The 25,139-nt window shown below is 42.7% G+C and overlaps 1 protein-coding gene across 2 annotated transcripts in view; it reads right to left on the reverse strand.

The window, feature by feature from the left end:
- Positions 1–25,139, reverse strand: part of ass1 (argininosuccinate synthase 1) — an 89,796-nt gene that overhangs the window by 36,911 nt on the left and 27,746 nt on the right. For both annotated transcript variants that reach the window (XM_060912984.1, XM_060912983.1), the window contains exons 3-8: positions 20,443–20,511; positions 19,920–20,108; positions 16,448–16,504; positions 16,278–16,352; positions 15,955–16,025; positions 14,994–15,024 (exon numbers count right to left, since the gene is read on the reverse strand). In XM_060912984.1, the coding sequence (XP_060768967.1) occupies positions 14,994–15,024; positions 15,955–16,025; positions 16,278–16,352; positions 16,448–16,504; positions 19,920–20,108; positions 20,443–20,511 (492 nt within the window). The remainder of the gene's footprint in view (positions 1–14,993; positions 15,025–15,954; positions 16,026–16,277; positions 16,353–16,447; positions 16,505–19,919; positions 20,109–20,442; positions 20,512–25,139) is intronic.

Genomic DNA, 25,139 nt, shown 5'->3' on the forward strand with positions numbered 1-25,139 from the left:
ATGAGGTTATGAAAGGTCCTCATGATACATTAATACAAGATGTTCTAGACCAGGGGTCTCCAACTTTTCTGGGACTGAGGGCTACCCGAAGGATGAGAAACTGTATGGAGGCCTAGTCATTCAAAATAATTTACTTAAAATAAATAAAAGCCTTAACATCCCTTTAAAATAAGACTATGTAGGATCATATGCTTTTAATTAACAACAATCAAGGAATAGAAACTGGCATTTTAATATCTCATCTCATCTCATTATCTCTAGCCGCTTTATCCTGTCCTACAGGGTCGCAGGCAAGCTGGAGCCTATCCCAGCTGACTACGGGTGAAAGGCGGGGTTCACCCTGGACAAGTCGTCAGGTCATCACAGGGCCGACACATAGACACAGACAACCATTCACACTCACATTCACACCTACGCTCAATTTAGAGTCACCAGTTAACCTAACCTGCATGTCTTTGGACTGTGGGAGAAACCGGAGCACCCGGAGGAAACCCACGCGGACACGGGGAGAACATGCAAACTCTGCACAGAAAGGCCCTCGCCGGCCACGGGGCTCGAACCCGGACCTTCTTGCTGTGAGGCGACAGCACTATCCACTACACCACCGTGCCACCCACATTTTAATATGAACATTTTAATTATGAATAATCATAATCTCAACATATCAATACTGTTAGGAATTACCAACTTTTTTTTTGCAAATTCCAAAGTTTAATTAAGCTAACCCTTATTCGCTAATGCTAATAAGTTAATAATGATAATAATGAACATATTCTGGGCAGCACGGTGGTGTAGTGGTTAGCGCTGTCGCCTCACAGCAAGAAGGTCCTGGGTTCGAGCCCCGTGGCCGACGAGGGCCTTTCTGTGTGGAGTTTGCATGTTCTCCCCGTGTCCGCGTGGGTTTCCTCCAGGTGCTCCGGTTTCCCCCACAGTCCAAAGACATGCAGGTTAGGTTAACTGGTGACTCTAAATTGAGCGTAGGTGTGAATGTGAGTGTGAATGGTTGTCTGTGTGTATGTGTCAGCCCTGTGATGACCTGGCGACTTGTCCAGGGTGTACCCCGCCTTTCGCCCGTAGTCAGCTGGGATAGGCTCCAGCTTGCCTGCGACCCTGTAGAAGGATAAAGCGGCTAGAGATAATGGATGAGATGAGATGAGATGAACATATTCTGTTGTATTTTGTTGTTTCTTGTAATCTTATGTTGGGAAAGTACATTTGCCCTCTTTTAGAATTCTACACACACAAAAAAAACATTCTGATATTCTCACTGCAATTAAAAGCTGTTAGATAAAAACAGGTCTGGAAATGCCAAAGGCGCAATAATAAAAGGTGATAATTTTCCCTTTTCAACACACAACAGTTCTGTGAAAGTTAAAACTATTCAAAATCCATTCCTTAGAAAACTGCACTGCAACAGTAATATAACACTCGCACTTCGAGCACAGCGTACAAGCTGAAACTCTTAACTGCATCCTTAAATGATTTCACCTTATTGCAGATTCATAACATTCAAGAAATCATTCTCTTAGCATTCTCTTAATATTCTTCTAAGATTTAAAATGTGCTTCATGCATTGATTTTTGCATGAGAATGGTTCCTAGTGGGAAGCCGGACACTGCATTGGAGTCCACCAGTGCCCTGTAGTCAGGGCTGTAGCTTGACACAGCAACTCTGAGTGAATCTTCAAGCTGTAGATCGGTTAAGCAAGTTCTGTGTTTGTTTTTAATGAAATTCATGTTAGAAAAAGCTGACTCTCAGAGATACGTCGAACCAAACAGACGCAACTTTCAAGGCTACTGTGTGCGCACCTTTTGTATTTTTCTGAGTCCACAAGACACCAGAAGTTTGAGGATCCCTGGTGGGCTTAGTCTGGCTAACGCGACTGCAAAGCTCTACGAGCTATTGGTTTGGCCAAGATATTAAGCCCAACCGTTTCCCAGAGCCCGTGGTTGACCCGCCTCCCTGAAATGCCTCAGTTTGCTACTGGTTGAAGCCAGAAAAGGCTGTGATGAAGCTTAAACCAATCACATCACTCTTTCCTCTGATGTATGTGACGCGACGGGGATAACTGGTAGATTAAACTCTTACCGAAGCCGGTCGGGAGCAAGGCGAAAACGTCCTTCCTTTCAATAAATACCTCCAGGGCTGCTCTTTGCTCCGTTTTCAATGAGAACTTGCTCCATGTTCGTAATGTTTCTAGTGAATGAAGCGCTTCCGGCATAGATTCTGTAAACAATCTATGGCTTCCGGTCGCAGTTCTACTATGTCACTGCCTTGAACACGCCTCTACCCAGGGCCGTTGGAGATGCTCAAAGTTGATTGGTTTCCGATTTTTCGGGAGCTTGGAAGAGCTGTAGATAGCTTGCCTGGCCAGACTAAGCTCGCAACAGGCCCTCATGTTGCGTCACGCTTAGGATGGGCGGGCCCAGGCTATGGTGGGCTTTGAGAGTAACGTCGTTTTGCAGCGTAATGATTTCCATTTCAATCTCATCAGCATTCAAGTTGAATATTTCACCTAGTTGTTCAGAAATGTATGTGATGTCACATTGCATGAAAGGATGAGCAGTGAATCCAACACAAGGCTGCAGTCTATCAAAGTCATGAAATCTTTCTTCAAACTCTTGCCCAAGCCTAGATATTAGCTGGGTGTACTTTTCTACAGCCCAGTCTAAGGCTACAGATGCAGGGGCATTTCCATTCAAAACTGACTGCACAGATGGAAAGTGCAGAAATTTCTTACTTTGCAAATGCGCAGAGAAAATGTTCAACTTTGCTCTGAATGCATTCACAGCACTGATCATGTCCGGTACAGTCTTACCTTTGCCTTGCAGTTCATACCGGTAGTTCAAGTGATTCAGTTTCCTTGTCATGTCTGTCAGAAAGGCAAGGTCAAGCACCCACTCAGTGTCCCAGAGCAAAGTCGTGTCCTGCCCTCTGGATTCCATGAACTCTTTGATTTCGTCCAGAAGTGACAAAAAGCGCTGCAGAACTCGACCCCTGCTGAGCCATCATATCTCTGTGTGCAGCAAGAGGTCACCATACTCAGCTGACAGCTCCTCCAGAAGAAGTTTGAATGCGCGGTGTTGTGTGGTATTCGCACGGATACTGTTGACAATCTTCACTACCGGAGTCATGACGTGATCAAAACCCATCACTTTGGCACAAATTGCCTGCTGATGGATGATACAGTGGTAATTGAGGAAACGGGGAAAATCTGGATTGCTTCTGCAGCACGCAGTAAGACCAGAATGACGGCCGGTCATTGGCGGGGCTCCATCAGTAGTTACCGATACCAACTTTTGAAGTGGGATGTTTTTCCTCTGTAAAATAGCGCTTTATGGCCTTGTAGATGTCAACAGCCCTTGTTGTGGTTTTCAGGGGCAGCAAAGTAAGCATCTCCTTCACAGTGAAATCACTGAACACCATTCTGATGAAGACCATCAGCTGCACCATGCTGGTTTTATCCACCGACTCGTCACATTGGATGCTAAAGTACTTGCATGTACTCATGTACATGATTCCACCAAATTAGTGGACATTACTGATACTCTCCTGGTGATGGTGTTGGCACTGAGCTGAACATCCACGATGGCAGCGAGGATCTCCTTCCCATTCTTGTGATCTTTAAACAAAGTGTCTGCAACCACTGACGTCACCCCTTTGACCACCTCTCCGTCCAAAAATGCCTTTTTGTGCTTAGCCAGGTAGCGTGCTGCTCTGAAGGAAGCTTCCATAGCTGCTTTTGATTGCTTTGCTGACTTGGTGAAAAAAAGACCGTTGTCTGCCCAAAGCTGCCTTGAGGTCATGAGTCTTTTGAGCACGCAACGCGCTGCCTGGAGGGTAGCTAGCATCAATGTTCTGTGGCATGTAGAAAAATGTCTCTCCACATTGTGTCTCTTAGCCAAGGCTATGGCAGCTCCACAGATCAGACACACACAACATTCACCAACTTGTGTAAAGAAGAACTCTTTCTCCCATTCATCCTGAAAGTGGTAAGTCTTCTTTTTCTTGCTCTCCGACATCACAATTAAACGCTTTTACAAAACTACCTCTACAGAAAATTTACAACTTATCGCACTGTGTTGATCTCTATCCACTGGCGGGTTAATGACTGAGGATTGAATGCAAAGGGGAGTTGGCGCGGTGGCATAGTAGGCTAAACTTTGACCAGGCAAAGAAAATTATCTACATTAGGCGTCTATTTTAATTTTAAAAAATGTCAGGGGGATTTTTAGAAAATACTTCTGGATTAAACGTCAAGGCGTCTTAAAACATCTCATCTCATCTCATTATCTCTAGCCGCTTTATCCTGTTCTACAGGGTCGCAGGCGAGCTGGAGCCTATCCCAGCTGACTACGGGCGAAAGGCGGGGTACACCCTGGACAAGTCGCCAGGTCATCACAGGGCTGACACATAGACACAGACAACCATTCACACTCACATTCACACCTACGGTCAATTTAGAGTCACCAGTTAACCTAACCTGCATGTCTTTGGACTGTGGGGGAAACCGGAGCACCCGGAGGAAACCCACGCAGACACGGGGAGAACATGCAAACTCCGCACAGAAAGGCCCTCGCCGGCCACGGGGCTCGAACCCGGACCTTCTTGCTGTGAGGCGACAGCGCTAACCACTACACCACCGTGCCGCCCCGTCTTAAAACATGAAAGCAATAAAAATAATTTTTATTTTTAAAGATTACCAAATATGATTTGAACAGTGCAGTAGTCACTGGCTATTTTTAGAACATCCATCGTGGGCGCTTCCCAGGCTCCTGGCGGGCTACCTGGTGCCCGCGGACACCGTGTTGGTGAGGCCAGTTCTAGACGAAAAAAAAATTAAGCAAACTTTAGCTTAAAAAAATGTTAAAGTTGTAACATCAGTCCGTTGGGCCGTTTTCCCAGGCGTGGCCGTACTGGATGAGCCAGATACATTGGATGGATGTATTAGGAGATGAAAACGAGGGTGGTGCTGTGTGACATAGGATTCTGCACGTCTTCCTCGTTCCGTCCTGGATCTGAGACATTTGTCCGAGTGGCTTCATCAAGTAAAGTGAGAAAACTTTACTCCTGGAAAAAGCAGCAAATTGTGCTGTGAGCATTTTACAGAAGATTGTGGATTTGTGGAGGACTTGGATGAAAAAAAAAAAATCACTGGGAAGAAGCGAGACCCGAGGCAGAAATGACAACTGAAGCCAGACGCGATCGTGACTTTGTTTCACCACAAAACACCAACAGCACACCGTGTCACGCATCAAACGGATGGAAGATTTTTTTTTTAAATAACCAGGCAATAAACTTTATTCTGATTCCTTTTCTAATCCTGCACTGCCATAATTTTTGTGCAGAAATGCAAACAAATTGACCATAATACACTAGACCATAGTATTATACTGTAGTCTAGTACAGCATGCACTTGTACACCTCCGCTGTGTTCGCGGAAAATGACATCACGCACGATGGAGTTATGGCGGCCTTCCTGACAAAAAATAGTCCCGTCGATTTTCATCACTTTCCTGGTTATATTGTTAAAGGGGTACCAAATATAATATATACAATTGCTGATGTGACAAAGTAACGTATTCTTAAGTATTCTATCAAATTTATATACTAGAAAACAACGAAATATCTTGGTAATTGTAAATATAATACTTTATACGCTAAACGGCACAAGAGTCGCCATTTTTAAAAGACCATGACGTCAGCGCTACCCACTGCACTAGTGGAACTCTCCGAAATAGAGGAGAGAAGCGTGTAATCATGGTGTCGGGCGCATCAAGTGAAAGCGACAGCTCTGTCGAATCATACAAAGAGATCCCGCAAGACACACTGCAAGCAGGCTATGGCTTAGAAGGGTACCAGTTTGAACCTAGGAGAGGTACTATGTAGTGGAAGTTCATTATGTCTAACTATTAAAGCTATTTTAAGTTCGTTTCTTAAGACAAGGATTTTTTAAGATGTTACCTTGTTGACAGTTTCGGCGAGAATCTTCCGTCTTCTTCAAAACAGTCACCAGATGTCGAGTGGTGACGTGCCTTATCAGCTGATGTTACGCTACGGAGGCGTGAACGTCCCGCCCAATTTGACAGGTAGTTCACGCCTCCTGCTGTCAGGTCGCTCCCCCAGGACACATCTGGTGACTGTTTTGAAGAAGGCGGAAGATTCTTGCCGAAACTGTCAACAAGGTAACATCTTAAAAAATCCTTGTCTTAAGGCCCGGTCCCACTGCACTTACAGATGCAAAGAGGATGTAAAACGTAAAAAAATCTTTGCCATCCGTTGGAAAACGCTATGCATCCGTTGTGTACTCATTGCATACGTGCTTCATACGCTCTATCCATCGAGCATCCGTCCACTGTGATTTCATCCGCGCAAAAAGTTTTGAGCTGCACAAAACTTTTAGAACGGATGAACTTTCCGCTGTGTGCGATGTTAATCCGCGACATATACGAGCAACAAACGTTCTATGTCCGTTATCATCCGTTAAACGTCTGCTGTATCCTCTCTGCATCCTCTGAGCATCCTCGCAACTCACATCCGCTGCAGCTGAAAACGGAAAGAGGGAGGAAAGATAAGGTACATGAAACGTCTATTCATCGTTAGTAGCACGGAAATAGAAAGGATGTAAGCGTATGCATCTCGTATATAAAGTATTCAAAACGGACAAAGCGTTTATATCTGGGATGTATCTCGTATATTTAGGATGTCTGGAGTATGTCTAGAGTATGTAGAAGGACACCTAGCGCAGTGAACGGTCTGCATCCGATATACATCCGCGCAACATCCCCTTTGTTTCCGTTAGGCGTACGTGATGCATCCCCTTCACCCGCTATGCATCCGCTCTTTCTGCTATGCGTCCGCTTCTCAGTTATCACCGGTAACCCCTTCGGAGCTGTCATCCACTTCCATCCGCTTTCATCCGCTAGGCTTCCTATGAACATGCGTTTAACATCCCCGCTATATACTACCCACGTCCGTTCTTTTCCGTTCTGTTTTCGCCAATTTTGTCCATTTCTGGAGCGGATGAAAACGGATAGAGCCACCCCCGAAATTTATTTCGTCCGCTGTGTCCTTTTTGCATACGTTTTGTGTCCATCGGCCAGTGGGACCGGGCCTTTAAGAAACGAACTTAAAATAGCTAGGAGAGGTACTCTCGACTCCGGTGATGAAATAAGAGAAGAAAGCTCGGATGACGGCGAGGATGAGACTGATGCTGACCATGGGCATGGCGAGCGTAGGGCAGAGCGTCTGCGTGCAGGTGACACGGCGCGGTGCTCGTGCGGAAAATGTAACGTGGAGTTGCTCACGAGTCCAGCAGAATTTATTTGCTGCAATGAGATAGGCGCCACCCGTGGACTTGCGAAATCGTCGCAAGAGGCAGAAACAGGTATTTCACACGTGCTATTCCCAACCTCAATGAGCCAACACAACTGGGCACATACATACGTCATGAGTGTTACGCAGAGAAAATGAACGTGCATTCTGATTGGATAAAATTAATATCATGGCGGGCTGTTCAAACTGCGGAAATAGTTTGCTCGAGCTACTTTCAAAACACTATAACTTTCCAACCTTAGAACAAAAAACTTTTCTAAGTCTTGAATAAGGTTCGTTAATGTGTGTTTTATTGTTATATTTACTCTATATATTGCCCTCTGTTCCCCTTTAAGAACAAATTCAACATGCAGCTTTTTTTTTTATAAAGGACAGACATAAAGACCGACTTTTAGCTCAATTTGTTTATTTGCGAGATATTTTCTTTAATAAAAGCTGTGTCTCACACATAATGAGTTTAATTTCATTACATTAAGAATTGTTAGATTCATATATTTAACATCATTCACTCTGGGAACTGAATTCATGGGTCAAGCAAATGGACACGAACCCGAAGGTTTCTGACAAAATATATGTCCCGATTTCTCTTAAAAAGAAAACCTTAGAGGAGTAAAAAGTGACTCCAGAACATTTTACTACCTACAGGGCCGAGCGATGCTCAGCACTCCTGTGACGAGTTCGATAACACACACCATCACAAGGTCCGTGGAGGTAGAAAAGCAAAGCAAAAAAAAAAAAAAAGGGAGGTGCAGCTAGAATGTGAGCAGATCAATGAATTTCAATTGCAGCCCCCTGCAGGTGGAGCTGGCCCCGCTGCACGGCCCTGACAGAGAGGCGAACCCGAGGTAGAAAGGAAAGCTAGAGGGAGAGAAAAGAGGGAGGACATTGGTGGCAAATGGTCCGTGAACGGGCCCATCATGTCTCCGCTTAGGCGGCTCACTATGCGGGGTCTTTATCCGGCTCTGCCCATATTGTTGTCCTCCAAGGCGAGTGAATGCGTGGCCCCTGAAAAAGGACCACGGCATGAACTTAGAGCGAGTAAATTTCTCGCTTTCCACATGTTAGCTGCCTCATTGCCTTTCAATCAAAAACCTGGAGCTGAAAGTGAGAGACGGAGAGAGAAGTACAGGGTGAAAGGGGGAAAAAACGAGGGTGGGTGGAGGGAGAAGAGGAAAGCAGTAAGGAAAAGATGGAGGGACAGGAATAAAGATAAAGCATTGAAATCTGGGCACTGGATTGGAAGTGACGTTTAAATCGCCTGTCTTTTGACTATTGCTCTTTCTTTCTTTCTCTCTCTCTCTTTCTGTCTCTCAAGCAAGTTGCTGGTAAACCGAGAAAGATGGAATAAAGATGTGATGAGAGGATGTTTTCTATTTTCCCCAGAAATGCTCACAGAAATGCTTGGTTTGTGATCAGAGATAGATCATGAGCACTATAAATAAGCTATAAATAAACCGATCAATCAAAGCACTCTGTAATGTGAAATCAGACTCGAAATTATGAAGTCAGGATACAAACTTTAGCAGTTTTAATGCTTACAATTTATTTTAGTGTCAGAAAAAAATTCAATTAGGTTTAAAAAAAAAAATGCTCAGCTACTTTAACACTGCGTAGACGAGCAACACGGCAAACGTAACTTAACTACATTGATGCTTTGTACATGATTGAGGTTGATTTGTTGAATTAGTATGGAATAAAACACTTGCGAGCATGCTGTTACAGGAAAATAATCAATGGCTTTGTGATAAAATGAATCAGAATTAACTATTTTCCAAAAACAGCACGTCCAGAAGTGATGTATTTATTTTATGGCTCGGCAATTTGCCAACAATTTCGCTCTATTTCAGAAAGAACAATATATTTTAGCTTTTATCTGTTTATAGCTACATTTAAAGCCTTTCAGATTTTTAAAGTGTAGGTCATAAAAAGAATTTTCCCCAACACCTGATTATTTTTGTTTAGTGGACTGAAAGCCACTGAATTCGAATCACAGGCTTCCGATTTCATTATTATTATCACGTGGTGGGCTTTCCCCGTTCACGCAAGGCATTGTGGGATACAAATTTGAAACAGGAGAGAAAAATGGAGGACGTGAGTGTGCGAATGAAACGTGAAAGACCGACTACAGTAACGGAACAAAAGTGAGAAGAAAAGACGTTATGTTATATACGAAGGAAAGGAAACGCAGGACCAAACTAATAAATATCGGCGCTCAGCGAGCACCTCGGTGTGATCAGCTGTTCGTTTAGCGACAGAATGATGGAACTGTCAGTGCACGCTCAAAGGTAAATCTGCGCATGCGCACACACACGGACTTCTTCTGTCTGCACGAAGCGAGCGATTTCATGCACATCATTTGCTTTAATCCCCTCAAATTAAATAACTTCCCAGCCACAGAATGGCCTGATATTTTTATGAGTTATTACAGAAATAAACATATATCACAATGACAAAATTTCAGAGGGAACTAAATTTCACCGATTTAATGAAATCGAAAGGCCGTCTTGCTTTAATGTTGTCGAACAACTGTAAAATAAATCTTTATAACTGAATACAAGTATAGCTGTTGGTATGATGAAGCTTTCTGTTTTATGCTTATTTAATATTTATGGAAATGTCGGTGCTTTGTCATGGTCAGACGTAAAACTGTGACAGCTTTCAGACATGAAAAAGTCTTCAGGACAGGTGATGATTTCTCGATAACGAGATAAACTGCATTTTTATGGGTTATTAATTTCAAAGGAAAGAGAAAAAGCGGCTGGTGAGTTGACAAGTTTATAAAAAGTCTTTGATAAATGTTTAAATTATCATCATTGACAATATGCTGTTCAGGACGAGCCGTTATAAGAAAATAAACAACTACTGGGTGGTAATAGTATCTCTGCTTCATCACACCAATCCACTGTTGATTATTTTTCTATAACAGCATGCCCTTCAGGGTTTCGTTCCTTACATAAAATATGATTATAATCGTTACACGCCTGAAAAGAAGTGATGCTAATACCTTGCTACTGGATTAAATAAACCAGAACGTCAAGGGCGTAGGAGCTCATCTGGCCTGCCATCAAAACAACCGTGACAACCAAAACATCAAACAGAACTGAAACGTGACGATGTGAGAAAGGACCAACCTCCATGACAAATTGTTCACAACAGGAAAATCAACAAAGGGCGAAATTTTGTTCCCCGAAGCAAGAGCGACCCAAAACATCGATCAGAACTAAATTTGCATGATAAATGAGAGGAAAAAAATGTCTTAAGTTGACCTGGGTACTAATTTGTTCGCAAAAAATTGACAATACAACGACCAAGTCTTGTGCAGAAGGTCGAGTTCTTTCAAATAAAACAAACAATCAGAACTGAAATCCACTGAGAACTGAAGGAAGAGATACGATTTAACTGAAAATAAACAAAGTTGTAAACAGTTGTTTACAACAGGAAAATCAACAAACAAGCGACCAAGTTTCGTTCCTCAAGGGAAGATCGACCCAAAACATCGGTCAGAACCGAAATCGGATGAGAAATCAGAGAGGAGATACAGTTCTAGTGAGAGGCCTGGAAAATTCGTTAATTTGGCCTGGTTAGTAACTCGTTAGCAAAAAATTTGACAAAACAACAACCAAGTTTTGTGCGGAGTGGTGAGTTCTTTCAAACAAAACAATCGGAATGGAAATCCGTGGAGGACTGATTTAGAAGGACATGCGATTTAACTGAACCGTGGATGACAGGACGCCACGCCATAGCAACAGCTCATCGGCCTTATGGACAGATGAGCTAATTATTAGCGGTTTTGCTAACTACACTGTATTGCATTCATTACAATTTAAATTCCACCAAATTTAAAGCTACTAAATAAATCTTATACTCTATATAGAGAAGTACAGAATCAAATACAGTACACGCTTCCTTCAAATGCTGAGACTGAACGTTATGAGTTTCATCCAAGTCAAATCAAAAAACAATTTACGAAGTCTTGCTCTGATATTTTGGTCTTTGAACGAGGACACCTTTTTTTCTCTGTTCTCCAAAAACAAATGACCCTGTGCTATGCATCTTTCCTCCTCAGGGCTAAGTATTAATAAGCTCATGATGGGCTCAGAGACGTGTTTCATTTCCTCTCCAGCTCAGAGTCACACCAAAGGTCTCATTGTATTTACCAAACAACAACGTCTCTCTTTCATATCTGTCCTCTGGGTCAGTCTCAGCTAGGCTGAGGGTCTTTAAAGTCTGACAGAGATTCTGTTTTAATGACTGGCAACATGGCTGGAGGTCAAATCCGAGGAGAGAGAGAGAGAGAGAGAGAGAGAGAGAGAGAGAATAAAGAGAAGGAAAAGTTTTTCATTAGTCTGTATTGTCATATTTGGTTCCATTTTAAGAAATGTGGTTGAGTATTATTAGAAAATTTAAAGGTGAAACAGGTAAATGTGAATGAAGAAATTTTAGACTATTTAATCAGAAAAAAATATTATTTGTCGCACAATTGATACTAACACTGTCTAATATCTATTACAAGACAGATCAGGTACTGCTTCACCAAACACGTGCGCTCGCTTTTAATAAAGCACTTAATAAATATTTTAAAGTGCATTTCCTGGACCAAATTCAGTTTTTTTTATATGAAAGTACGTCCCTTTACACACTCATCCAGAAGGGTAATTTTGCACAAGGCCATCTGTCTACAGCAGAAAAAAATAAAATAACAAAACGCGTCTGGAAAAATCCCAAGGGAGTCTGGAGCCAGATTCGTGACGTCACCTGCGGAAGCGCCAGCAGGCTGCGAGAGCTTTGCACGGTTTCAGTGCACAGCCTGTGTAGACCAGGTTTAGCAGCTAGCGATTTTGCATTGAAATATGGAATTGTCACCTGAGCGCAATGTGGGAAACGATGAGTACTAATCCCATCAAGACTGGTGTTGCTACACCCTCCTACGATACATCTGTTAACCATTTTAATAATTACACGATAACGTTGAAGAAATTTGCAGAAAACCACCAGGTCGTTTTCTCATAAACAAACCAGCGCTGACGTAGGATTCAGAGTGAGGCGTCCCGCACGCGACGTCACGAAAATCAATGTTTGCCGGGAAATCCAAATGCCAAGTTTTTTCAGAGGCGGACCAATTCACCTCAAACGGCTTGATTTCAACTGGATTTTTCTGGTATTGCGCAAGGTAAAAAAAAAATTGCACAAAATGCAAAATGTGACAGATATTTGACCAAAGTTTAATATAAAATAAGAGAATTACATTGATCTTGCTCCTGAATTTACCCGTGATATGCACTTTAAAAGTACCATTAAAATACGAGAATGGGATTAAAGCTAGATTTCATAAAATCGGTGAAATTATTTTTTGTACAATTATTTTATTTTAATCTATCTATCTATCCATATATATTTTTATTTATTATTCTTTTTTTACAGTCCTGTGCAAAAGTCTGAGGCGCATGTAAAGAAATGCTGTCGACCAAAAATGGCTTAAAAACAATGAAATGAAATGTTTCAATATTTAAAAAATACTATAAAACAGTAAGCCATAATAAATCAATATAACAAAGTCAATATTTGGTGTGAGACAACGCTTTGCTTAAAATAAATAAATAAATAAATAAATAAATAAATAGCAGTTTCAGGTCCAGTGAGTGCAGTTTTATGCGGAAATGATCTGTAGGTTTTACTGAGCATCTTCCAGAACCAGTCTCAGTTCTTCTGGACACTTTGACTGTCACACTCGCTTCTTCATTTTGCACCAAAACCCAGCAGCCTTCATTATGTTTTCTTTTTTAATCTGAAAAGTGGGGGCGGCACGGTGGTGTAATGGTTAGTGCTGTCGCCTCACAGCAAGAAGGTCCGGGTTCGAGCCCCGTGGCCGGCGAGGGCCTTTCTATGTGGAGTTTGCATGTTCTCCCTGTGTCCGCGTGGGTTTCCTCCGGGTGCTCCGGTTTCCCCCACAGTCCAAAGACATGCAGGTTAGGTTAACTGGTGACTCTAAATTGAGCGTAGGTGTGAATGTGAGTGTGAACGGTTGTCTATGTGTCAGCCCTGTGATGACCTGGCGACTTGTCCAGGGTGTACCCTGCCTTTCGCCTGTAGTCAGCTGGGATAGGCTCCAGCTTGCCTGCGACCCTGTAGAAGGATAAAGCGGCTAGAGATAATGAGATGAGATGAGATGAATCTGAAAAGTGCTCTTTTATGGAATACGCTGCAAACTTTTTTTGGTAACATTTACTTTTGTGCTGGACAAAAAATGAACGTTTGGAACTCTAAAATGTTTTTGTAATGTTTTGACTCGATAATGTAGAATTCATCAAATAGAAATCTAGAACAATGTTTGTATGGGAAAAAAATTTTTAAATCGTGTGCCGAAGACTTTGGACATTAATTTAAGATCGTAAATGTGCTTTTGCTATCATGTCTAACAGCCTGACGAATAATAATTAAGCAGTACAATGATCCCATGTCAGAAAGGAAAAATGCAAAACCCACAATGCGAGTTTGATCAAGCCCATTCCTGCACAGTCTACAGGAATGAATAATCCGTAGCCCATCTCACAGACAGCCCATGATCTCTCTCCATTCCTCCCTCAGCCTCATCATCATTCACTTTCTCTCCTCTCTCTCTCTCTGACATGTATGTGTGACGGAGGCCTTTGTACTTTACTGTTAACGGTGACATCTCAGTGTCACGGTGTCACCCTGAAATGTTTCCCCTCCCACGTCGAAGCCCAAGGCAGACAATGGTGGCCCCGAGAGTGCCGGGCAGCCAGGAGGCCCAGCTGGGCCGTGCATTCCCATGAAATCAGAAATTAGCCAGAGCTGCTGTGAGGACAGGTCACTGTCTGTCTGTCTGTCTGAGCCACATCTGAAAGCCAGTATGCACTCATTATAAGAGCGACCCCGCCCCCCCCCCAAAAAAAAACATAAGAAAGAGCATGTTGTAAGGGTTTAAAAAAAAAAAAGAAGAGTGCACCGTCTCATCACAGTTATACTACATTTCTGTTGAACTCTCAAATCTGATTGGTCAGAAAGTATTAATTAAAGCCACAAATCACAGGCTTATATTAATAAACTCGTTCTACATGTCATCATTTCTACAGGAACAGCTCAGTCACAGGGTCTTGAATCGTGGACACTGGATGCTCCACTATAATCTAATTTTTTTTTTTTTTAATTTTAAATATCATCTAATCACTGATATGGTGAGGGTTTCTCTCTAAGGAAACATTTAGTAAACATTTATGGAAGGAGTCTGTAGTATCAGCGCTTTATAACAATCTGACGTAAAGCTGCAACTTTAACAAAAGTCTTCACAATCGAGGATTTCATACTTTGCAGGGTTTTTTTTCTGTAGCATGAAAAGCTGCTTTTCTGTTTTACTAACTGCAAGAGAGATTAAAAAAGGGACACTGGCTGGTGAGAATGTGGATGTTCTACAACATGAAATGTAACTATAAATGAACGGGGAGAAAGAAAAAAATAATTTCTTAATAAGTACAAGATTTTGACAAATTGTTGTGGAATAAGAGCTTTAGGGATGATGTGCTGTTATAGGAAAAATAATCATCAAGTTGGAACGGGTTCGAATCCTGCACTTCATTCACCAACCTTGATTACGGATTGTTTTTTTAAGAACTAGAGATTAGAAAAGGTCTTTTTTTTACCTTGGGGTTCTCCAGTATTCCAGACTCATAGCTGTTAAAAAAAAAAAAAACACACATCTGTTGTTACTAAGATCAATATTGTAGAGTCGATATGATATGATGTGGATATTGCAATAAATTGTAATATATCAACATCATGATACAATGTTCTGAGTATTGTAGGGTATCATCAAGTGTTAAGACTTTTATTATTATTATTATTATTATAACTGAATAGACATTAAAATATTTTGTACGAGTCATTTATACATCACTCCTTCTCCTGGTGAAATCTGATACTGTATTAGGTAAAATATTGAAATAAATGGTTATTTTAACCTTATATAACACTCAAATAACATCAGAAACATTTGCCTGTATTCACATTGCAGGTTAAAGATTTTTCATCATAGTCTAAACAATAAATCCGGCCTTTTTTTTTTAATTCAGATTTTGGACCACTCTCTTATTTGGTACTGAAATCCGACAGCATTGGATCCTAAATTATGTGATCTATCCGGTTGTAGGGTGTCTTTAGAGCTCCTCAAATGTAATGTAATATGTTTTAAGTTATTTTCTTTTGCATATATGAATTTAAGTGTAAATGTACAGATGATAAAGCACATAAGACTTTAACTAATCACAAGATGGAGAATTGTCAATAGTGTGTGTATATATAAATTAAAACACTAGATTAAAAATATCTGTCACCTAAAATCGAAGCCCATACGTACATCTAGACATATTTAATTTATTTGTCATTTGTAATTTGTAATTCTTTAAATCATATCTTCAGATGGATTGTGAATTTTTAGGAATATGCAAAATGTACAGTCGCGTGAGACGATAAATTGATTATAAACCTTTTTTCTGAATGCACAGCCACAATCTACTGGACATTAACATCAAGAACATCTAATCCATGATTGTTTTTGCCACTTTTTTTTATTTACATTATCCAGATTTAGCTGTAAGGTGTCACCTGATGTGCATGAGGTTGGCGTCCATGCTCCACGGGGCTTTTGGTGTGACCGGGACAGGAATGCCATTTTTCTGAAATGAGATCCATAAAAGTGATCTTCTAATGTTAGAGAGCAAAACTAGAAAGCCCAAAGGTCTTAATAGTGGTTAGGTGGTGTGTATATGATAGTATAAGACAGATCTAAGACTCAGATCATCGAACATCATCAAAAGTGTGGGGTATGAGATAAAACACAAAACACGAACATTGAAGATTGCATCAATTTAGTTATCATCCCTAACCAATATTTACCACCACAGTGAGTTTTTTTTTTATATATATACCTCAGCATACTCCATGAGGTCCTTTCGGCCTTGGAAACGGTTATAAAATTCTGGCATCCTCCAAGGGGAGATGATCTGGCATAGGAAACAGAATACTCTTGACTTAAGCATGAAAAAGAGTCAAGACGGTACAGAAACGACAGACAGGAAGGAAGGCATGCAGTCGTCACCTTTACTTCAGGGTACAGGGAGTAGCAGGTCAGCTCAAACCGAACTTGATCATTGCCCTGGAAAAGTAATAAGAAATAATAGGAAATTTTTAACTGGTACAAAGAGCATAATGCTGAAAAGACAAAAAAAAAAACCATGATATACTACAAGTTGACAGAATGTTTTAGATTAGTTTTACTGACAATAATGTGGCATTTGTCTCCATCTAGTGGCCAAAAATAAACTGAACGGTTGATTAAATGATCAACAATCATTTGAATATTTAAAGTAAAATTTAAAAAAAATGTAAAGCATAATAAAAACATTTAAATAATTAAAAGAAATAATTGAGTTGCGGTGAGTTGGATCCGCTGGTGGAGGAGGAAGCCGGACAGACCTGGCAGGTCCAAACGTATGGTGAGGGTCTGCTGGGAACGTCTGGCCGAGCACTCTGTTGGGGAGGTCTTTAACTCCCACCTCCGGGAGAGCTTCTCCCAGCTTCCGAGGGAGGCGGGGGACATTGAGTCTGAGTGGACCATGTTCTCTGCCTCCATTGTCGACGCGGCTGTTTGAAGCTGTGGCCGCGAGGTCTCCGGTGCCTGTCGTGGCGGCAATCCCCAAACCCGGTGGTGGACACCGGAAGTAAGGGATGCCATCAAGCTGAAGGAGTCCTATCGGGCCATGTTGGCCTCCGGGACTCCAGAGGCAGCTGACAGGTATCGGCAGGCCAGGCGTGCCACAGCTCGGGCAGTTGCGGAGGCAAAAACTCGGAACTGGGAGGAGTTCAGTGAGGCCATGGAGGAGGACTATCGGTCGGCCTCGAAGAAATTCTGGCAAACCATCCAGCGCCTCAGGAGGGGGAAACAGTACTCTGCCAACACTGTTTACAGTGCGGGTGGGGAGATGTTGACCTTGACTGGGGACAATGTCGGGCGGTGGAAGGAATACTTTGAGGCTCTCCTCAATCCCACCGTCACGTCTTCCATTGAGGAAGCGGAGGCTGATGATTCAGGGGTGGACTCGTCCGTTACCCAAGCTGAAGTCACTGAGGTGGTTAGCAAGCTCCTCAGTGGCAAGGCACCGGGGGTGGATGAGATCCGCCCTAAGTATCTCAAGTCTCTGGATGTTGTGGGGCTGTCTTGGCTGACACGCCTCTGCAACACCGCGTGGTGGTCGGGGACAGTGTCTCTGGAGTGGCAGATTGGGGTGGTGGTCCTTTTTAAGAAAGGGGACCGGAGAGTGTGCTCCAATTATAGGGGAATCACACTTCTCAGCCTCCCAGGGAAGGTTTACTCCAGGGTACTGGAGAGGAGAATTCGGCCAAAAGTCAAACCTCAGATCCAGGAGGAACAATGCAGTTTTCGTCCTGGTCGCAGAACACTGGACCAGCTCTATACCCTTCATAGGGTGCTCAAGGGTTCATGGGAGTTTGCCCAACCAGTCCACATGTGCTTTGTGAATCTGGAGAAGGCATTCGACCGTGTCCCTCATGGTATTCTGTGGGGGGGTGCTTCGGGAGTATGGGGTTCGGGGCTCTTTGCTAAGGGCTGTCCGGTCCCTGTATGAACGGAGCAGGAGTCTGGTTCGCATTGCCAGCAGTAAGTCAGACCTGTTCTCAGTGCATGTTGGACTCCGGCAGGGCTGCCCTTTGTCACCAGTTCTGTTCATAATTTTTATGGACAGAATTTCTAGGCGCAGCCTGGGGCCGGAAGGAATCCTGTTTGGGAACCACAGGATTTCATCTCTGCTTTTTGCAGATGATGTTGTCCTGTTGGCTTCTTCAAACCAGGACCTTCAGCATGCACTGGGGCGGTTTGCAGTCGAGTGTGAAGCGGCTGGGATGAGAATCAGCACCTCCAAGTCCGAGGCCATGGTTCTCGACTGGAAAAGGGTGGCTTGCCTTCTCCAGGTTGGTGGAGAAGTCATGCCTCAAGTGGAGGAGTTTAAGTATCTCGGGATCTTGTTCACAAGTGAGGGAAGGATAGAGCGTGAGACTGACAGGCGGATCGGTGCGGCTTCCGCAGTGATGTGGTCGCTTTACCGGTCCGTCATGGTGAAGGAGCTGAGCCAAAAGGCGAAGCTCTCGATTTACCGGTCGATCTACGTTCCGACTCTCACCTATGGTCATGAGCTTTGGGTAATGACCGAAAGAACAAGATCGCGGATACAAGCAGCCGAAATGAGTTTCCTTCGCAGGGTGGCTGGGCGCTCCCTTAGAGATAGGGTGAGAAGCACAGTCACTCGGGAGGAGCTCGGAGTAGAGCCACTGCTCCTCCACATCGAGAGGAATCAGGGAATCAGCTGAGGTGGCTCGGGCACCTCTTTCGGATGCCTCCTGGACGCCTCCCTGGGGAGGTGTTCCAGGCATATCCCCCCAGGAGGAGGCCTCGGGGAAGACCCAGGACACGCTGGAGGGACTATGTCTCTCGGCTGGCCTGGGAATGCCTCGGTGTTCTTCCTGAGGAGCTGGCCAAGGTGTCTGGGGAAAGGGAAGTTTGGGCTTCCATGCTCAGACTGCTGCCTCCGCGACCCGGCCCCGGATAAGCGGAAGAAGACGAGACGAAAATAAATAATTAAATAATAAATAATAAAATAAATAATAAAAAATTTAATAATCATTTAAAAAAAATAAATAGTAATAATAAATATTTAAAGCATTGTAAATTTCATAAGGTATCTTTCTCTTTCTTTCAAAAAAAAGAAAGAAAAACAGATTATAAGGGTCACAAAATATATTCACTATAAATTTATATATATTTTTTAAATTCACCAAATATAATCTGGTGATTTTAAATAATTTAATTTAAATTATAATTATAATTTAAACCAAGATTTACTGGAGAGGGGAAAACATCTATTTTCCATTTTGCAGTTCACAAAAACATCTTCTGGAACAACAATACTTAATTCATGATTTATATGACAGGACTTTAACAATTTTTTTTTTTAATTCTGTGTTTGAGTCAAATTTCTGTTTTTGGTTTGTTTAATAATGGCAGCATTATGTTTTAATAGATTTTCCCCCCCGAGCACAAACTCATACTGCATTTCCTCTTCTGAATTCACCTTCGATCTCCATTCTTTTTTTTTTCTTTTTTTTTGGACATCTCTGGAGAAAAGACAGACTTCTCAGTGCTCTATCACATGCACAACTGTAATGGTGATGCATTTCAGGAGTTATTAGGCGTATTAATCTAGTCACTTATCCAAAACTTCAATAACTCTAATGCCAACAGGTTTATTAGTCACGTCAATTTGGAGGCATGTTCTGTCAGTGAAAAATTCAGATAAATAAACTGCAGAGAGAGCTTATTTTATTTTATTTTTTATAAAACTGCTTTCTTTCTATGTCCGTAATAAAAAAGTATCCAAAATATCACACACTTTTGAATAATAAGCCTAATATTTGAGTAATTTTATAGTAAAATGTGGTGGGGGGGTTTCCCCACCAGGCTGGAAATGAAGCCTTGTAGTTATACTACGTGCACCGACCTTCCCAGTGGCTCCATGGGAGACGTACTGTGCCCCCTCCTGGCGGGCGATCTGGACCTGGCGACGGGCGATGCAGGGTCGGGTGATGGAGGTGCCCAGCAGGTAGCGGTCCTCATAGATGGCGTTGGCCTGCACCAAAGTCCAGATGAACTCTTCTACAAACTCAGCACGCAGGTCCTCAATGAACACCTGTCTCAGACACACACATACACACACAGGTTTATACTAACTAATGACCTTTAACACACTACTTACCAAATCATAACAAAATTGTTATGAACCTCATTAGTCATGTGCTAATCACAATTTTTGTCCAATAAAATCTGCAATATTATCACAACTTTAATTTTTACATAATGTCACACAGGATTTCTTTTTAATCACCCAAATAAATGTACCAAAGATGACATGCTGACTTTTGATTTGACCAGCATGTAATTAATCTATTGTATGCCAACGTTTAAATTATGAACACTGTATTTACTCACTGTTCATTTATTTACTTCCCTGATCTCCCCATTACCTTTTTCGCTCCAAGATTCTCTGCTTTCTTTCTGGCTGCCTCAAAGTCTTCCTCCTGTCCAATATTAGCCTGCAGACACAGAAAAAAATACATTCCCTACTTTTACATATTAATCCATGTACTGAAATATCTTTGTATTGAAATGTATTCATATACGTTTTCATATTGGACCGAATTTCCCAAAAAGTTAACTTAAAGGAGCAGTTTGTAATGTTTGAAAGTGTTAATAAGATGTGTAATAATTCTATAATTTCATAAACACCTTTAAAAACTGTGATTCATGATATTGCCATGAAATCTGTAGTCCCAGTTTCTTCATTTCAGGCAATTATTGAAACATTTTTCTGGGCCAGAAATGCGTTCCACTCCTTTTTGAAACTTAAATGCTCCTTTTTCTTACAGGCCAAACACACAATGCTTAATGTGAAGGCTGCAGAAATTTCTAAACTTTTAAAATCATTCCTTTAAGTGTTTGTGTTTTTTGCTAATTTTTGTGGCTAATCACCAGTCAGAATGTTTAACCTAAAGCTAAAGTACATTACTAGTCCAACTCAAATTTTAATTGTTTGGCTTTGAGCTGTTAGTTTTAGAAGAGAGTTTGGTCAGAATATGAGTATCATTATGGGATGTCAGTACAAGTGATTATGTTAACACATACAACCCCGATTCCAAAGAAGTTAGGATGCTGGGTAAAACAAATAAAAACAGAATGCAATGATTTGCAAATAATTTATCTATATTCAATTGAATACAATAAAAAGACAATATATTTCATGTTCAAACTGATAGTTTATTGCTTTTTTTTTTTTAAAATATATACTAATTCTGAATTTGATCCCTGCAATGCGTTCCAAAAAAGCTGGGACAGGAGCGGGTTTACCACTGTGTTACATCACCTTTTCTTTTAACAACACTCCGTACACGTTTGGGAACTGAGGACATGAATTGTTAAAGTTTTGAACATGAAATTCTTTCCCATTTTTGCTTGATATACAACTTAAGTCGCTCACCAGTCCATGGTCTCTGTTGCTGTATTTTGCACTTTACAATGTGCCACACATTTTCAATGGGAGGCAGGCAGGCCATTTGAGCACCTGCACTCTTACTATAAATCCACGTTGTTGTAACACGTGCAGAATGTGGCTTGGCATTGTCTTACAAAAAAAAGATGTCATCTGGATGGCAGCATATGTTGCGCCAAAATCTTTATGTACCTTTCAGCATTAATGGTGCCTTCACAGATGTGAAAGTTCCCCATGCCATGGACACCAACAGACCTCCATACCCCATATACAGATGCTGCTTTTGAACTTTGTGCTGATAACAATCTGGATGGTCCTTTTCCTCTTTAGCCTGGAGGACACAACGTCCATGATTTCCAAATACAAGTTGAAATGTGGACTCGTCAGACCACAGCACACTTCTCTACTTTGCATCAGTCCATCTCAGATGAGCTCGGATCCAGAGAATTTAGCGGCGTTTCTTTAGGTTGTTGATATTTGGCTTTCACTTTGCATTAGTAGATGCAGCAATGAACTGTTTACCGACAACTGTTTTCCGAAGTGTTCCCAAGCCCATATAGTATTATCCTTTATACAATTGTCTGTTTTTAATGCAGTGCCACCTGAGGGATCAAAGGTCATGGGCATTCAAGGTTGGTTTTCAGCCTTAGCCCTTACATGCAGAGATTTCTTTGGATTCTCTGAATCTTTGGATGATATTATGGATTGTTGATGGTGAAATCTCTAAATTCCTTGTATGTTGAGAAACTTTGTTCTTAAACTATTTGACAATTTGCCCATGCAGTTTTTCACAAAGTGGTGAACCTTGCCCCATCCTTCCTTGTGAATGAGTGAGACTTTCCAACTACCAATTAACCTGTTTTTATTATTTACTGTTTGACCTCAAATACATTAAGAAGGCAAGAACCCAGTCCACTAATTACCTTTTGACGAGGCACACCTGTTAATTGAAAAGCGTTCCAGGTGACTACCTCATGAAGCTGGTTAAGATCATGCCAATAGTGTGCAAAGCGTCATCAAGGTAAACACTGGATACTTTGAAGAATGTAAAATATGAAACATTTTATTTTTTAACACTTTTTTTGTTTACCAAATAATCCCATATATGTTCCATATGTTAGTTTTGATGTCTTCAGTATTGTTCTACAATGTAGAAAAGACAAAGTACAGAAATATATTGAATGAGTAGGAGTTTACTAGCACTGTCGGTCGCAAATCATTGCGTTGTTTTTTTATATCTATTTTATACTGCATCCCAAGTTTTCTTGAATCAAGACTGTATATGTTTTTAACAAAGGCTTTGCTTGCACGTTTGCAGTTGGACACCCCAGCACCTCCTACCGGATCTGAGAACATGTTCCTGCGCCATGTTCAGCGTGCCTCTCTGGTAATTCCACGGTGTCGTGACTTTACTTCTGTGGTGGCCTCTGCCCTGGAGGCTACTACGAAACCTGCCCGTCCAGACCAGATGTCTCGCATGCTTGGGACGATGCAGGACCCCGGTGCTGTTGGCTTGGGTAGCATGCCAGTAGTCGAATCAAGCATTGCTTCGCTCATTGTGTCTCCCGATGAAGCTCTTCGGGAGCAGGTGCGTTGCCCTAACGCTGAGTGCCGCCGCACAGACGAGCTACTTTCTCGTGCTTACAACTCTACTGCCTTTCTTGGCAGGGTGTCTAACTCACTGGCACACATGCTTGTTATGCTGCACTCGACACTCAACACATCATCGGCAGACCCACTGGCGGCTGAGGTACTGGAACTTGCACTGCAGGCTATGGGTGTCATTGCCAACCAGTGTGGCACTACCTTGGGCACCTTGCTGCAAGCCCGTCGACAAGTGTGGCTGGCTCAATCGCCTCTGCCAGAAGTATGCAGGAACAACCTGAGGCACCTCCCACTGGCACCTGGACAGGTCTTTGGGCCAGCAGCACAAGAGGCCCTTGACAGACGTGTCTGTTAGAGTCTCGCTCCCGTCATGTGGGCGTAGCACCCACCTTCAGAGCTCCGCCAAACCCTTCTGCCTCACGCTTTAGGCATGTGGCCCCTAGAGCTGCACAAAGGTCTCCCCATCGACCCCAGCAGCAGGCACCCAATTCCCCATCTCCCTCGGCCAGGCAGGGTGGCACTCAGCCACACGTGAGTTTTCGCCCTTTTCGACAGACGGGTCCTCCCCGCTGTCGTCGCCCCCCCATCCCTTCCGAAAAACATAGACAGGACCACTGACAGGTCAGGGCCAGTGGCAGGAGTTTTTACAGGCAGCCAGCTAGCGTGTTGGCGCAAAATAACAACCAACCAATGGCTACTCACCACCCTTTCAGAAGGGTACCGCCTGCAATTCTGCTGCCGGCCACCAATGCATTCGGGTGTGAGGCAGACAGTTATAACCAGTCCAAGACAGGCAGAAGCCTTGTCGAGAGAAGTTCAGATGTTGCTACAAAAAGGAGCCATAGAGATGGTCGACCCCATTGTTCACCCAGGGGGTTTCTTTTCAGTTTATTTTCTCGTTCCAAAGAAAGACGGCGAGTTCAGGACGATTTTAGATTTAAGAAGGTTAAACCGTTTCTTGAATGTGCTTCCTTTTCGAATGCTACGAACAACAGATGTACTGCAAGCGGTCACAAACCAGGACTGGTTTGTGACCGTAGATCTCGAGGACGCCTATTTTCACATACCCATTGCCGTGGACCACAGGCGCTTCCTTCGTTTTTCGTTCATGGGAAAGATTTTTCAGTTCCGAGTTCTCCCCTTTGGACTTTCTCTGGCACCAAGGATGTTCTCGAAATGCGTCCAAGTAGCACTAGAACCCCTTCAGAAGGAGGGCATAAGAGTGCTCCCTTACTTGGACGACTGGCTTCTTTGTGCGGCATTGCCTGAACAGGCCAGGGAACATGCTCACCGGTTGCTACTACACATTATGGCTCTGGGGTTCAGGGTGAACCAGAGGAAGTGCAAACTGGTCCCAGTCCAGGCAACACGTTTCATTGGCCTTGCCCTGGATTCGAACACTATGCTGGCCAGTCCCATGCCAGACAGAATAAGTTCAATTCTCACTGGCGTGAACCACCTTCGTGTCGGGGGAACTCAGCGTTACGTTTCTCTCCTTCAGCTGTTGGGGAAACTCACAGCGGCCTCAGTAGTCATTCCTCTGGGTCTTCTGTGGCTAAGGACTTTTCAGAGATGGCTTCTTCAACTGCGTCTGTGTCCAGTGTGAGACAGGCACATGAGGGTGAGAATAACACGCCGTTGCATGCTCACGCTAAGACCTTGGTCCCAGGCACACTTTCTCACTCGTGGAGTTCCACTTGGTCCCCCACCAGGATGGTGGGAGGTTATCCGGACAGATGCTTCCCTCATGGGTTGGGGTGGAGTCTGGCGACGGCAAGGTGTGAACGGCACCTGGCCTGCTCCGTGACGCACGTCCCACATCAACACACTGGAGTTGATGGCGGTGTTTCTTTTTTTTTTTTTGTTAATATATTTTTATTGCTTTCACATAGAAACCGTTGTTACACACCAAACAGCAATGCATAATGTATAAAAGACAAACAAGCAAACAAAAAAACAAACAAAAAACAAAACTAAAAGTATGTGTGTGTGTGTGGGGGGGGGGGGTTACACTTCTTGAAACTCAGGTAGTTACAGGGAAAGAGCAAAACATAGGCTACAAATCATGAC

Source organism: Neoarius graeffei, chromosome 28, assembly GCF_027579695.1.
Source record: "Neoarius graeffei isolate fNeoGra1 chromosome 28, fNeoGra1.pri, whole genome shotgun sequence".
NCBI lineage: Eukaryota > Metazoa > Chordata > Actinopteri > Siluriformes > Ariidae > Neoarius > Neoarius graeffei.